This window comes from Chelonia mydas, chromosome 12 (genome assembly GCF_015237465.2).
Source record: "Chelonia mydas isolate rCheMyd1 chromosome 12, rCheMyd1.pri.v2, whole genome shotgun sequence".
Taxonomy (NCBI): Eukaryota; Metazoa; Chordata; order Testudines; family Cheloniidae; genus Chelonia; species Chelonia mydas.
In genome coordinates, this window is record NC_051252.2 from 5,336,457 (window position 1) to 5,351,729 (window position 15,273).

The 15,273-nt window shown below is 46.3% G+C and overlaps 1 protein-coding gene across 1 annotated transcript in view; it reads left to right on the plus strand.

Annotated features, from left to right (window-relative positions):
- Positions 1-6,889: 6,889 nt before the first annotated feature.
- Positions 6,890-15,273, plus strand: part of PLEKHG4 (pleckstrin homology and RhoGEF domain containing G4) — a 171,228-nt gene continuing 162,844 nt past the window's right edge. The window contains 2 exon segments of the mRNA XM_043526266.1: positions 6,890-7,155; positions 7,158-7,240. Of these exon segments, the coding sequence (XP_043382201.1) occupies positions 7,065-7,155; positions 7,158-7,240 (174 nt within the window). The 5' untranslated portion in view covers positions 6,890-7,064.

Sequence of the window (15,273 nt, forward strand, 5' to 3'; positions counted from 1 at the left end):
ACCGGCCAGGCAAAGCAGCAAGATATTTACAATGACTTTACAATGTGTCTTAAACAGCTACCCTAAGTGTGCCATGAATGTCATAGCTAGCAGTATATTTTTCCAAACGGTTACCGATGGAAATGAAATACTGTGTGTTTTAGGCAATATTCCTCCTCCATCAATTCACAATTCAAGAAGGATGTTGATAAATTGAAGAGGGTTCAAAGAAGAGCCACGAGAAAGATTAACGGATTAGAAAACATGCCTTATAGTGATGGACTCAACGAGCTCAATCTATTTAGTTTAACAAAGAGAAGGTTAAGGGGTGACCTGATTACAGTCTATACATTTCTATATGTAGAACAAATGTATGATCTAGCAGAGAAAGGTATAACACGATCCCATAGCTGAAGCAAGACAAATTCAGACTGCAAATAAAGTGTAAACTTTTGACAGCTAGGGTAATTAACCATTGGACCAATTTTTCAAGGGTTGTGGTGGACTCTCTATCACTGGTGAATTTCAAATGCAGATTGGATGTTTTTCTAAAAGCTTCGGTCTAGGAATTATTTTGGGGATTGTAGCGGGGTAGCTACCCCCACTCCTAAAATAGAAGGGGTTAAAAGCAGCCCTGGAGAGGGCTGTGGCTGGGGATGGCTGATTGGGGAAGCAGCTGCAGCTGGGCCACGCCCCAATCAGGCCCCAGCTGGCCTGTATAGAAAGGCTGTGAGCCAGAGGCCCAAGGAGTCTCTCTCCAGGCTGGGAGAGAGCAGGGCCTGGCTACCAGTCTGACAGGGTACTGAGTGCAGTGGAAGGAGCAGGCTGAGTGGGGGTGCTCCAGGCTGGCAACTCCCCAGGCTGTAGGGCCTGGTCCAAGGCCCATAGAGGTACTGGGAGGCAGAGGAAGGCAAACAGGTCCGAACCCCCTTGCCTATGATGAGTGGCCTTTACACTGCAGTCTGCCCCAGGGAGTGGGGGCTTGGTGATGACTGGCAGTAGCCCAGACTGAGGCAAGATGGGGATACTGGGTTGGGGGTTCCCCAGCAAGGGGAGACCCAGAGGCAGAGTCTGGGGCTACTGCCAGATGGCAGAACCCCAGAGAAAGGGGCACTGGGGTCTGTGAGGGACATGGGGGGCCAGAGCTGTGTGGATCACTGGCCTGCAGAGGGCGCTCCAAGCTGGAAAAGAGCTAATTCCCGCTGACAACCAGCAGGAGGCGCCGCAGGGGTGAGTCTGCTCCATTACAGGGATGTTCTCTGGCCTGTGTTATACAGGAGGCCAGACTAGATAATCACAGTGATCCCTTCTGGCCTTGGAATCTGAGTCTTCTGTCTGAAATAGTGAAGGTCATAGCCTGTGATATGTTTTGGAGAATAAAGTACTGATGGGTCTCTATATCTAGTAGTGTTTAACTGCATCTCTCTAGAGGGTGGATTTCTTACAGCCCTGAGCAATGTACCAACATCCCTGTACCAACCTAATTTCCTAGTGTAGACCTAGCCTAAGTGCTATTTTTCAAAAGTGCCTACATCCTTTTTGAAAACGGGATGTAGGCTGCTGACTTTAGCTTCTTTTGGAAATTTTCCCATTAGAGACTTAATTTTTTAAATTTCAATCCTAGGTCTCCATTACGCCTTTGTGTACAACCTGTAAACTTTGCAGAGTTCTGATAGGTTCTAAAAAACAGTCACATCAAATAATTCCAAAATGAACATACAACCTTTGCAAAAATAGTGAAAGGCCATACTGAGGACAACCGAATAGGCTGTGTTTAGAATTTATGGGCCGAACTTTTTAAATTGATGTGGCCAAAAAAAAGTTAAGAACCTTTTGAAAAGTGCAGACCTCTGATTTCTCAAATCACTGCCTGATGAATTCCTTGTCCATTTCTCCCAAATGATACCTTTGTCACACATCTTTGGCCTTCACTCACCTTCAGGCAGGATGGTAGATTGTACTCAAGCTACCTCAGGCAGGCTTCTGATCTATGAAATTTCATTTCAAGCCACTTAGGAGCTCCCCAGATCTTGCTCTCACCTAAACGTGGTACCAATGCAATAGAAGCCGCAAGTCACTGCTGCACCTGAAGTTTTGTGTTTATCATTTGGATTTGCCTCATCACCCTTGATCAATCAACGTTTCTTTCAGTGGAATCCCCAACTGTACTCTGTAGTCTTGTGGCATCCGTTAGGTGTTGGGAAGGTGGCATTACCTCTGCAGAGGACATTTCTGAGACTGTATCTGGAATACAGTGTCCAGTTACTGTTGACGTTGAAATATTGGAAAAGGTTCTGAAAAGAGTTCTAAGAATGATGCGAGGTCTAGAAAACCTACCTTACAGTGAGAGACTTAAGAAACTCAATTGATCTAACTAATCAAATATAAGGTTAAGAGGTGACTTGGTCACTGTCTATAAGTATTTAAATGGCGATAAAATTTCTGATCTGAAATGGCTCTTTAATTTAGCCAAACAATGGCTGGAAGCCGAAGCGAGAAATTCAGACTACAAATGTGGTACACGTTTTTATCAGAGAGGGTAATTAACCATTAGACTAGGGGCTGTGGTGGATTCTCAGTCACTTGAAATCTTTAAGTTGAGAGTGGGTGGTCTTTCTAAAAGATCTGATGTAACTGAATCAGAAGTTACAGGACTCAGGCAGGAATTGCTTAGTGAAATTCTGTAGCCTGTGGATGATCATATAGGTCCCCTTGGGCCATAAAAATCTACAAACGTATAACCCCCTTGAGATGGCCCACTTTTCTGCCCAAATATATAAAAAATATCCACACACATCCCGGATACCCCTTCTTGTCCCCTTCCTGTATTTGGTTTTGGGTGGACACGGATAAGTATCACTAACCCTAACCTTGCGATTCTCCTTGTTGCTAATGTTAATGGACAGCTATTCCATTTCACTGCCTGCCCGTTGGCCTACGCCTAAACTTCACCCGCCCTACCTGTAATTAAAGTCGATGCTCTAAAACCTAGAGGAATGTGTATGGAAATCTGCCAGAGCAGTTGCTACCTCCACTGCCACCACCTTCCCTTTATGAGTATTTTTCTGATTGAAAAGGAAAAACTGCCCCATATACACGCAGCAGAGAGTATACAGACACAGCTGAAGATAGCTGGATAGTGTCCATACTGGACAGATACCAGTCTAATGATCTGTGGAGAGAGATTCATAGGTTTTAATGCCAGAAGGGACCATCGTGATAATCTAATTTGACTTCCTTTATAACACAGGCCAGAGCCCTTCAACTCTTATACTGCCCTGTTGAACAGATGACATCCTGCAGAGGCCCTCTTGGGCCTTCTTGGAGAGGGCATTTGCTGTCCCTTTTTAAATAATTTTATTAGCCACCTACCTGCCATAGGCCAGAATAAAACCTGCTCTAAACAAGGCTGTTTCCAAAACAAGCATGCCAGAGCCACAAGAAACGTGTTGTGCCTTGGTGCATGCTGGACGTTCTCCAGGAAGGTATGTACCATCTTTTCCTGTTGATACAATTTTCTGCTTAAGAAAAGACTCACTGGGGTTTTGCAGAGAACGTCAGCCTTCCCCAATGCCAACGGCAAACCTGATGAAACTGGCCAAACTATGTACGTAATCAGATCATGAGCTCCAGTAACATCCAAACCCCAGGACTTTGAAATCAAACTACAACCCAAAACACATTGTAAGACTAGAGTGCGTACCGGGTACCAGAGATCTTGGAGCATTCAGAAGCCCGTGCAGGCAGAGCCCAAGCTCCAGCCCAAGTTGCAACTTGAAAGCTCTGTCTATACAGCTCTTTTTAGAGACCTGGTACGGGCCGTGCTAGCCCAAATCTGTTGACCTGGGCTGGGAGGCTCACTCCTTCCCTCCAAAATGCTGTGTAGATGTCCCCTCATGCAGTGCTTCCCAACTGGTATGCTGTGGAATTTTTTGAAAACCGACACGTGAGAAGGAAAAACCCTTCCCTTGTATTTTAATGAGTGTCGGAGCCGAATGGCAGTCTGTCCTTTAGCTCTCCGGGCCGAGGCCCCTTTCAGATATTATGCATGTGTCACATTCCATTCCCCAAAGCCAGGTTAAGATAGCAAATTTGAATCCTGCAGAGTGGAGGTAGGGGAGGGCGAAGGAAGGTGGGGAAAGCTGCCTTGTGATTGGCCATCTGCCTCACTGCACCCCCTCCTCCAGGGGCAGAGCAACCAACCAGAGCTCAATCTCCCTCTCCTCCCCCCAACGGGTCAGCTCCTCTGCCCCTCCCATACCCTCCTGCAGCCGCTGGCTGGAAGCAGGGGCAGAGCCCCAGGAGCCATCCCCCCCAGCCTGGAAGGGGAGAGGGGACCCCACTGCAGCCCCCCAGGGTTGGGATTGGGAAAAACCCCAGGAGAAGCAGAGGTGAGGCAGGGGGCTAAACAGGGGGGTGGGGCTGGGTCAGAACTGGTGGGGCTGGGTGGGGAAGCTGGGGGGGGGCAGAACTGGTGGGGGTTGATCAGAACTGGGGTGAGGTGGGGGCTGGACGGGTGGAGGGTGAGGACGAAACTTGTGGGGGCTGGAGGGCAGAACTGATTTGGAGTCTTGGGGCACAGGATTGGTTGGGAGGCAGAATTCATTGCCAGGCAGGGGATGGGCAGATTTGGGGCTCAGAACTCCTGCAGCAGGGGCCAAAACCCTCCTACCCAGTACATATGGGAGCATGAGCAGCACGATCACACTCTCTCTCTTTGAGGATGGACAGGGCAGTTCACCAATCGTTAGACAGACTGAAAAAACAATATTATCTCTTTGTAAATAACCACGTTTTGGGGGCCAATCTCCTGATTTGTTGGGGTCTGACTTGTTTGTTTTTTGATCTCTTGAGGTTGGCAGAACTCTGAGTGGGACTTAATTACATTGCATTTAAAAACAGCGGAGAAATGTACACCCACTTGGGAAGACTATTTTGGGAATGAGAAGAAACAATTAATTATTAATTGCTTGTCATCCCAAAATAATATTCTCAGCTGCATGTCACTTTCTCCACTGAGCACACTTTTATCCAGAGTTCTTATGTTTAGCTTTAATGTTACCTTCTACTGTTGAAAATGTTAATTTTGACACAATAGCCAGATCGCCTTGCTCTGGATTGGCTCATGAATATTCATGAGTTCATCTGGAGACAATATGGTGGTGTGCTTCAAAATAATTAAAGGTATCAAGATGCACCGTGGCAGAGAAATGTTGGGAACCACTCCTTAACTGGCTACTCGCACTCTTAACCTTAATACTCAAGCATCCAAGGTGAGTTCTGCAGTTGGGTCGGACTTTTCTCTTGGATCCAGGGCTGACCATGCGGAATATGCCCACTAAAAGTGAGACAGAGGCACCCGTTTGATTACCGACCTCACAGACATAGGCATGGTCTCAATATTCCACCAAAGGGAGAAGATTTTGAAACCAAGTTAGTTTAACTGCTAATCTGGTAACTGCCTAGTGAGTGCTTGAACAACTTACCAGCTGTGCCATTCTATAATTCAGGGAAGTCACAAACCTCACCGTTTCAGGAGTGTAAGAGAAGCCCCTCGCTCCTCTCCGGTCCTTGGCATCAATTCCTCTAGCCATCATTGCTCTGATACCCTAGGAAGGCTTCTCTCTGAAGGGAAAGAGGGCTGTTCGTAGCGATTCCTGTTGCTTACAGTGTCACTCTATTCTTTTCTGGCTCCTGTGTAGCTCTCCCTCGCCCTCCTCTTCTCTGCTGAGTTAGTCTGTGTTTCCGTTGCCGGTTGCTGTGGCAGTACGTGACGGCTGCCTGTCTCCACAGAACCGCAATTTCCTTTGAATTGTGGACAACACCCAAACGAGGCTGCCAGCACACACCGTGCCCTGTTGAGTCTGAGGTGGCGGTGGAAGATACCAATGTTGGTTTCTGTTCTACCGTCGATGATGGCTGGCTTCTGTCTCCTTTGTCCCAGTGGTCTCCTGCGTCATGTTCCTGAATCTATTGTCCTAGTGAAAGAGAGGGGCTCACTTGCTCTGCTTCGTGTGGCCCACAAAAATTCCAGCAGTACGTCCAACACAGCCGCCAAACCCCACACCACCATTGAGGGGCACAGAATGTTGTCTTTCCATGCAACACGGTTTTTTTGCAGTGATTCTCAGTATCAGGCTTTGTGTCCTCATGTCTATGGCTCTGTGTTTTCCGCCACAATTCTGTCAGGTCCCTGTGTGTTGTTGGATCACTGAAAGCACTGAGGCACCTGCATTTCCACCCACCTTCTACCCCCACTGGCTTTTCCATTGTCTTTTCTGTAGGCCACTGTCTGCCTGTTCCGTGACCTTCCTCACTGCTCTGGCCACTGGCCATTTTAAACAATTAAAGAAGGGGTGGAGGAATTTGCCATGCTAAATTACTTCCTCCCTTGGGGAAAAAAGGCCTTTAGACCCAGCTTGATATTGATGTGATTTGGTGCCATTGCATGACATAGTCATCACTTTTCTATTTCCTTTCTAAAGGTTGTTCAGCAAACTATTTCTGTTTCCCATAGTTTAACTTCACCTGTTACTCATTTATTGGAAATCCACGGCACCCCCTCTGAATCCTTTGGGGGTCTCTTCTGGGTGAAAACCTTCCACTTTTCTTTAAATTCCAGAAACAGAAAGCGAATTTTGTTGAAAATCGTGCATCGGTTGAGGCCTCTTTTCGGGGGACATTGGCATGCTCCCCACATGCACTGCTCCCTTTAGATGTTGTTTCTGGAAAAACAGAGCAGTACATTTCCTCAGTTTTGAATTGGAGTGTTTGCATTAAGGGAAGGTCTCCTAGTAAGGTCAGACAGATTCCAAAGAAACCACTGAGTGAAAGTATAAATCAGTTATACAGGGCTTCTCTGGAATAGCAGGTCTGTACGTTTTGTTGACTCTGCCTTATGGTACTTGTATATTGCTGGGTTTGTAGTGTCCCTGTAGCTGCTCTGCACGTGGAATCCAGTGTTTACTGCACTTGTCACTACATCTGTTACTGCTAAACAACGCGCAGCATGTTGGCTGTCACAGCAGCCTTCAGGGTCCCCTAGTTCAGCCCCATGGCTGTGTCATGAGTTAGATTAGTTGGAAATGCAGAGTGGGGCGGGCAAGGGCTTGGATTACAGCTCCATGCTCAAAGTGGTTCAGTGGTTTATGCGTATTTATAAGAAGAGAGTAAAAGCTTGGGGGGAAAACCATGGAAGAAAGAGAGAAAAAATGCTGCTTTTGGAAGTGAGAGGAAGAGGATAAAGGAGTTTAGAAACATGGTAAGTAGATCACGATACAGAGATCGCTTTTCTGGGCACTGGGTGTAGCTGCTGTCGGGGCTTGCAGGGGGGAGCCTGAGCTAATCCTAGGAAGGCAAGTTTGGGTCTTTGGATATTTTTTACATTAAAACATATTTGAACCGAAAGAATAAATTAAAAAAACAAACAAACCCAGGCTTGTCTGTAACTTAGCTGCAGTCTGGATACACTGCTGGAGAGATGCCGAGCTGTCCTCAGAGAGGAGTTAGGACTGAGACATCTCATCTGATAGCCACACGGAAACTAGAAGGGCAAGTGACTGGAATGGAGCTGAGACTTTGTGTCATTTCTTTGTATGCTTCCCCGATGCTAGTGCTGTTCCTTTCCCTCCTCAGTCCTTTGCAAATGCAAAGCTGTGAGTGTCTGAAGAGCTGCATCCAGTGAGAGCATCAGGAGTTTACTGTCACTTTTCCCTCACTGACTCTGAAGTTCTCAATTGTAAAAAAAAAAAAAACAAAAAAAACCAAAAAACTCACAGAGAAGTTTTTGGCCTGATCTAATTTCAGTGGGATGAGAAGATAATCTCCCCCCTACCCCCCAGAGCATTAGGAAAACCAGCCTGGGCCTTGTGCTTCCTTCTCTGATTAGGTTGATTCATGTGTGGCAGGAGCGTGCACATTCCCAATTCAGTAATAACTTTAACCCTCCCTATGCTGAAGTCCTGCCGATCAGGAGCATGTTCCAACTGCTGATGACTGACGTTTACCTGGCTGGTTTTGGATGGCAGTGTGGATTTGTTTGCACTATTTCAGAATGCTATCTTGCTTTGCATTTGGTCTGTTTGTATACTACCACTGTTTTGCAACGATTTCATTTTGGCATTAGTTCTGTAGTGTCCGGCTTAGTTTAATAATCAAGTGCATCTTCTCCGTGGTTTCCATATTGTGCCTGCACAGGGAGGAACTGGAAGATCTGATAGGACGTTTCTCCCTCTGGCTGCTCTGATACAATAGATTTTGAGTGTTGGAAACTACTCACTCTCACAGGCTTGGCCCAATGTGTAAGAGTGTAGTTAAGAAAGTGTTTGGACACAGATGCTGCAGGGTGTGCCTTTCCAACAAGGAGTTGATACAAACACAGAGCAGGGACATTATGACCTCCAAGATGTCAAGTGTCCTGTAAAAACAAACAAACTACTCAATGGCTCTTAAAAAGAGGGCATGGGAGCTGCTGAAGCTAAGAGGAAGCAGAACACATTACCAGGTAAGTACCAGTGTTAACAGGAGCTTCTTTATTCTTGAAGAGAACAGGACTGCCTCTTAACATAGCCATTTAATAGAATTCCTTTTTCCACACACATAGGATACCACATTACATCTTCCTGAATTAAAAAAAAAAAAAAAAGCACAATTACATGATCAAAAACATCTACACAGATTTGTGCGCACAATTCCCTCAACTGCAGGTGCCGCTTATCTGTTTTACAAGCCATTTGCATGTTTATTTCCAATGATTGTGTGCAGTCTGTCATTGTGCATGCAGATTTCTACATTCACCCATTTCTACAAATCTGGCCTCAATGCTACTGTGTCTGAAGTTGCAGTTGAAGAGATTCATAGACTTCAAGGTCAGAAGGAACCATTATGTTCATCTAGAGGTCTGACCTTTTGCATAACAGAGGCCATAGAATTTCACCCAATTATTCCTGCATCTTGCTCAGTAATTTATGGTTGTACTGCAGCATAGCTTTTAGAAAGACATCCAATTTACCACATCCCCGCAGCAATTTGTTCCAATGACTAATTACCCTTACTTGAAGAAAAAACAAAAAAAACCCACACCCCCTTGCATCTTATTTCCTGTTTGAACTTTCCTGACTTTTATTGCCACTCACTGGCTCTTGTTCTGCCCGGTCTGCAAGATTAAGGACCCTTCTGCTCTCAGAAGTCTTCTCCCCATGTAAGTGCTGGTAGACTGTGATCAAGTCACCTCTGAGCTTCCTAGTTTCTCGCTGTAAAGCAGGTTTTCCAGGCCTGGAATCATTCCTGAAGCTCTTTTCTGAACGGGTTAGATAAATAAATAGAAATCCTTAAAAAAACAGGTCTACCAAATGCTGCTCCTCGCAGTGGTTCAATGCACCACCACAAGCCTAACGTGCCCCTCAGTCTGGGTGCAGCACATAAAAAAGATGGATTCAGGAAGCAATGTGGCCAGGCACTTGGATTATACTATCCAAAGCCTTGGAATAAACTAGCAGAGACACAGCAATCAAGCAGTGACCAACAAAACCCAACAACAAAAGAAGTCAACAAGTGGTGGCCCTGAAGGGAGGGAGAGCAGGACATCAGGCTCATGTGAAGAGGAAGAATGTGCTCATGGGAAGCAGAAGCATTAAGAAGAGAGGTTTTGAGAAGGGCTTTAGGATGATCCAGTTCAGGAAAATGAAGAGAAGAGGGGAAGGGAACTCCAAAGAAGTGGAGTTAGAAGAAGTGACTCACAGTAAGGAGACTGTGTGGATGAAGGAATGGAGCACAAAGGTTGGAAGTGACGATGGAAGGCAGGAACTGGAGAGATTCTGGTGCCAGCATGAAATGAAAGAGTGGAAATTTTCAAGTGGCAGCAGATGGCTAGGAAGCCAGTGAGGGGAATGGGAATAAAAACGAGGCGTGCTGCAAGATTTTGGGCTGATTAAAATTGCTGGAGTGAGGATTCTAGGAGAGTGCTGCAGATGGCATTGCATACATATTGATGTGGACCAGGATGGCCACTGTATCTAAAGTAAGTTTGAAAAGCAGCTATATTATTTCCTGCCCTCCAACCCAATGCATAAACTGGCTAGCTACAGTTTTAGGTGCATATTTTTCCTTCTGGGATGGTCTGCTACTTTTTTCCTTTCTCTAACATATGGCCTAACACGCACCTCTCAGTTAGGGACTTTGTAGCTCAAATGGAGTGATTGGGGAGAGAAGAGATGGCATGTTCAAGGACCAGGGGGCCAGTGGCAAGGGCCATGCTACATAGGGAAGAACTACGCAGGATGTCTTGTGCACTCACACATTGAATGGTTCTGCTCACAGCGGAGATGCTGGAGATTTGCATATTTCAATAGTCTTCTAAACTGTGCTTTAGTCCTTTGTATTTCCATACTGAGTGTCAGGGAGCCCAGGCATTTGAAAACGCCGGCACCCTGGGTTTTTTCCAGTGTGAATCAATGTCCATGCTTGTAAAGAGTCAAGGTGGGCGAGGTAATATCTTTTTATTGGCCCATGTGCTTGCAAAGCCGTTGTGGTGCATTATTGTTATGAGGCATTGGAGTTGTGCACCGTGTGCTTGGCAAATGCATGTGTGCATTGCCAACTCTATTAGCTTAGGCTAAAAAGCCATACAGCATAGGGTAAAAGGCAGCATTGTCCAGGGGCTAGGAAGCCTGATTCCTATTCCTGGCTGTGCCACAGACTTCCTGTGTGACCATGGGCAACTCACTGGGCCTCCGTTTTCCCTCCCACTCTTTGTCTGTCTCTTCTGTTCGGCCTGCAGGTTTGTTTGGGAGCAGGGACTGTCTCCCACTAGGTGTGTATGCCGTGCTGGGCACAATGGGGCCTGATCCTGGCTGGAGCCTCTAGGTGCTATTGTAATACAGATTATTAGTAAGGAGTGCCAGCTGCACACTGGTAACAGGCAGGGACATGCGGGGAGCATGTCTCAAGAGGGCCTGATCACTTACTGCTTCCTGGATTTAACATGTGTAAGGTCCTGGTTACTAGTGTTTGGGGAACACTTGGTTCCTTTTTTCTTGGTGTTAATGTTGGTGGGGCTCACATGGAGCCATTTTAACTTGTCTCTGATTCCACCAGCAACCCATCCCCTACCCCATTTCTTTGGAGACAGCCTTCACCTCTTGACAAACACACATGACTATTCCTGGGTGTGGAAACAATCATATAGAGGCCATGATTTTTAAAGTGATTTTGGGGTCCAACTTTTGAGATGCCTTAAAAGGGGCCTGATTTTTAGAAAGTGTTTAGCATACAAAAACACTAGTCCCTTTTGCAAATCTTGGATGTTAGCTGCTAAATGCAGAGGAGAGGTCGGCACAGGGCCATAGCCAGATAAATGGTCAATACCAGGAAGCAGCAGGAACTTTAAAAGGAAATCCAAACAGATGCGCTCTACCCATTCCAACCACTCACTGGTGAACGTGTGTGTGTGTGTGTGTGTGAGAGAGAACGTGTGTGAGAGAGAGTTTAAGGCCAGAAGGTGCCTCTATGATCATCCAATCTGACCTCCTGCATCACAGACCAGAGACTTCCACGGTGGCTTATTCTTCCTTGCTGTATAAGTGACATTGAGCCCAACAACATGTGCTTGAACTACACCCTACCTTTTTCAAGAGAGGCCCTGTTCTGTGTCCTTCCCAGAGTTTACCCCTGTAAGGTTCTCTGATGGCTTCTATTCTGGTTTACCCAGGTTATTTCCCCAGCTTCCTGTCTGCATTCCCCATGTAAAACACATTTAGTCTCTCCTTGAACTCATGTTAAGATCAGGGATGAACAAGTTATTTCTACTAAGCCGGCAGAGGAGACAGAGTCTGCATACAGTGTTGCCAGCTCTAATGAATTAGTTAATATTTAGTGTTTTTCTTATGTAAGGAGGGCCTTGTCGCTGCCAACTCTGCCTGGCAGAAGGGTTATACTTAAAATGCTGGTTTCTGCTAGTGAGAAGCTCAGCTTTCACTGACCAGGGGCTCGTGTACTTCACAACTGAACTCATTGCACAGACCAGGGACTCCTTGCATCCCTCCATTCCACCCACAAGCTCCCTATGTGCCGCCACCCTTCCATCCCCCTCTAGTTCAGGGACTCGCTGCAACCCCCACCCCATTGCCTGTGCCAGGGGATCTGTGTGCCCCCATCACCATTCTTTCTTTTCTTTCTGGTTGGGGGAGAAATCGGTCAGGGTGTCAATATATTAAACGCTGATGGCTACAGCTGAGATGTGTGTGTACAGGGGCATGGGGTTCTGCTGGAAGGTGTAAATGGCTGCCATCAGCCAGTTCTTAGATCCGTAGACAATTACAGACCTGGCTGAAGCTACTGGGTTTGCTAGGCTATGTCTACACTACCGCTTCTGTCGGCATAACTTATGTCACGCAGTGGCGTGAATAAACAAAGCTGGGGGGAGAGATAGATACGCTGGAGGGTAGGGATAGGGTCCAGAGTGACCTAGAAAAATTGGAGGATTGGGCCAAAAGAAAACTGATGAGGTTCAACAAGGACAAGTGCAGAGTCCTGCACTTAGGACGGAAGAATCCCATGCACCGCTACAGGCTGGGGACCGACTGGCTAAGCGGCAGTTCTGCAGAAAAGTAACTGGGGACTACAGTGGATGAGAAGCTGGATACGAGTCAGCAGTGTGCCCTTGTTGACAAGAAGGCCAACAGCATATTGGGCTGTATTAGTAAGAGCATTGCCAGCAGATCGAGGGAAGTGATTATTCCCCTCTATTTGGCACTGGGAAGGCCACATCTGGAGTATTGTGTCCAGTTTTGGGCCCCCCACTATAGAAAGGATGTGGACAAATTGGAGAGAGTCCAGCGGAGGGCAACAAGTCATGTGCCCCAGCCCCCTAATCATTTTTATGAGGAGAGGCTGAGGGAACTGGGGTTATTTAGTCTACAGAAGAGAAGAATGAGGGGGGATTTTATAGCAGCTTTCAACTACCTGAAGGGGGGTTCCAAAGAGGATGGAGCTTGGCTGTTCTCAGTGCTGGCAGATGACAGAACAAGGAGTAATGGTCTCAAGTTGCAGTGGGGGAGGTGTAAGTTGGATATTAGGAAACTCTTTCACTAGGAGGGTGGGGAAGCACTGGAATGGGTTACCTAGGGAGGTGGTGAAATCTCCATCCTTAGAGGTTTTTAAGGCCCGGCTTGACAAAACCTTGGCTGGGATGATTTAGTTGGTGTTGGTCCTGCTTTGAGCAGGGGGTTGGACTAGATGACCTCCTGAGGTCTCTTCCAACCCTAATCTTCTATGATTCCATGAGCAACATAAGTTATACTGACATAAGCGCCAGTGTGGACAGTGCTGTGTTGGCGGGAGAGCTTCTCCTGAAGACATAGCTACCGCTGCTTGCTGGGGCTGGAGTAGTTAAGCTAAAGGGAGAACTCTCTAGCATAGCCATAGCCTTGGTCAGATGCCAGGGACTCTGTGTCCTCCATTTCCCTCCTCTGATGGTCTAACTCGTCACTAAAATCCATAAAGTTCTGCCTATTGATGTCTAGAACATTCCCTGAAACGTTGGAATTGATTGGGTATGGCGTTCAAAAGTTATCATACCTACAGACAGACAAACAGAGAAGTATCGTCAAGTGGTGTATAAGGGCCTTGTTTTACTTAGATTATCCAAAAAAAAAAGAAGTAAGTTTCCTGCCCCTCATGATTGGGAGGGGGTGGGGGGAAAAGCTTGAAAATGTGCCTCCCAAAGCTTTGAAATCAGAAGACAAATGGAGAGAACCCTACATTAATGGTTTTTTTTTAAATCTCATCATTTTAAAGCCAATCTCATGATTCCTGGGGGGCTGACTGATGATGCTAGTAGTCACATTGCTTAATGCACTATGCTCAGATATTGTGGTGATGAGTGTGAACTACAAACCTATTGTAACCCCCCTGCCATCTTCAAGGGCACAAACTCAGGAGGTTTGGGATGTGCTTTACTCACTCTGGAAGAATACGTGAGCTCTCTGAGCAAGTTTCCGTTTTAATTGTTCTTTCCAGACATGCAGAACTGGGGTATCCCCAAAGTTCAGATGAGAGGTATTAAGTATCACAGTGGCATTGTTATTCCGGTAGGAGCCACTAACTGTCTCCATAGAGTAAACATGGGCAATAGACTTTCAGGATACACAGTGACTGGATGGGCCGATTCATTTGTCATGAGTACTGTGACTGTCTTCACAGTCTTGGTGGACAGGTGTCACTCCACAATGTGTCATCAAACCATGGATTAAGGTGTCCCCAGCCGGGGCTTCAGTAGTCACTATCTGGTTCTCAGTTTGGTTGGATACCTCTAATTGTCCTTCCACATAACAAGTTGCACCTCCTGGTAGAGTCAGTACAGACTTTACCTTTTATCACTCGACCTACTGGTCATTCTGGCACCACAATTTGTTCTTTCTCCTTCCTCTGATAGGCATCTAGGAACAGGAAATGCACACTCAGCGCCTCTGCATGTTTGGATCCTACCATCTCTCAACACTCCTTAGCTAGTTCTCCAAACACATTGGCCTTCGTCCCAATTATTAGGGGTACTTGGTTAGTATAGCCCGTTGCTGGGCATACTAGGGCCAAAGTATGTAATTTGGTGGACACTCCCATAACAGATTTGGGGAATTCCAATTCTATGTTCATATATCCAAGGTATAGGAAACTGGTGTCACAGAGTCCCCATACTGATAGTCCTTCCAGCAGCGAATAGGTATATTCTTCAATTGCTGATCGTAGAATGGTTTGAAGAGAAGAGTGACTTGGGAACCACTGTCCAAAATAGCTTTACACTGCCAAACATCAGCCTTCACTTCAGTTTTGGTTTTGGGTCCACATAGTCCATCTGGTATTGGAGTCAAAGGAGAATTCTGTAGACTGGTCTCTAATACTGGAATTTGTCTGCAGTGATTTCTCTTCTGGGGCTCAGAACACTCCCTATTGGGGCCAATTGTGATTTCCCTGACATTTGTCTTCAATAAATCATGGAGTGACTGCATTTAAGTTTTCAGGGTTCTTACACCTGTGAGAGTGTGGCTATACTCTCCACAATTGTAACAGAAAAATCCTATCCTATGCCCCAAAATTCTCACAGGCTCACTTGGTCTAGTAGGGAAACAGTCCTTGCTCCTTCCCCTAGAAGAATTTCTCAGGAGAAAGGATCTGTCACCATATTCTTTTTTGCCATGGCTGCAGTGACACTGGGGGCAACGACTTTACCCATGGGTGTTCACACAGGTAGCACAGCAAGATGAGATTCCAGCTCCTCTCTCCTTTTGACCAAGGTCAGGG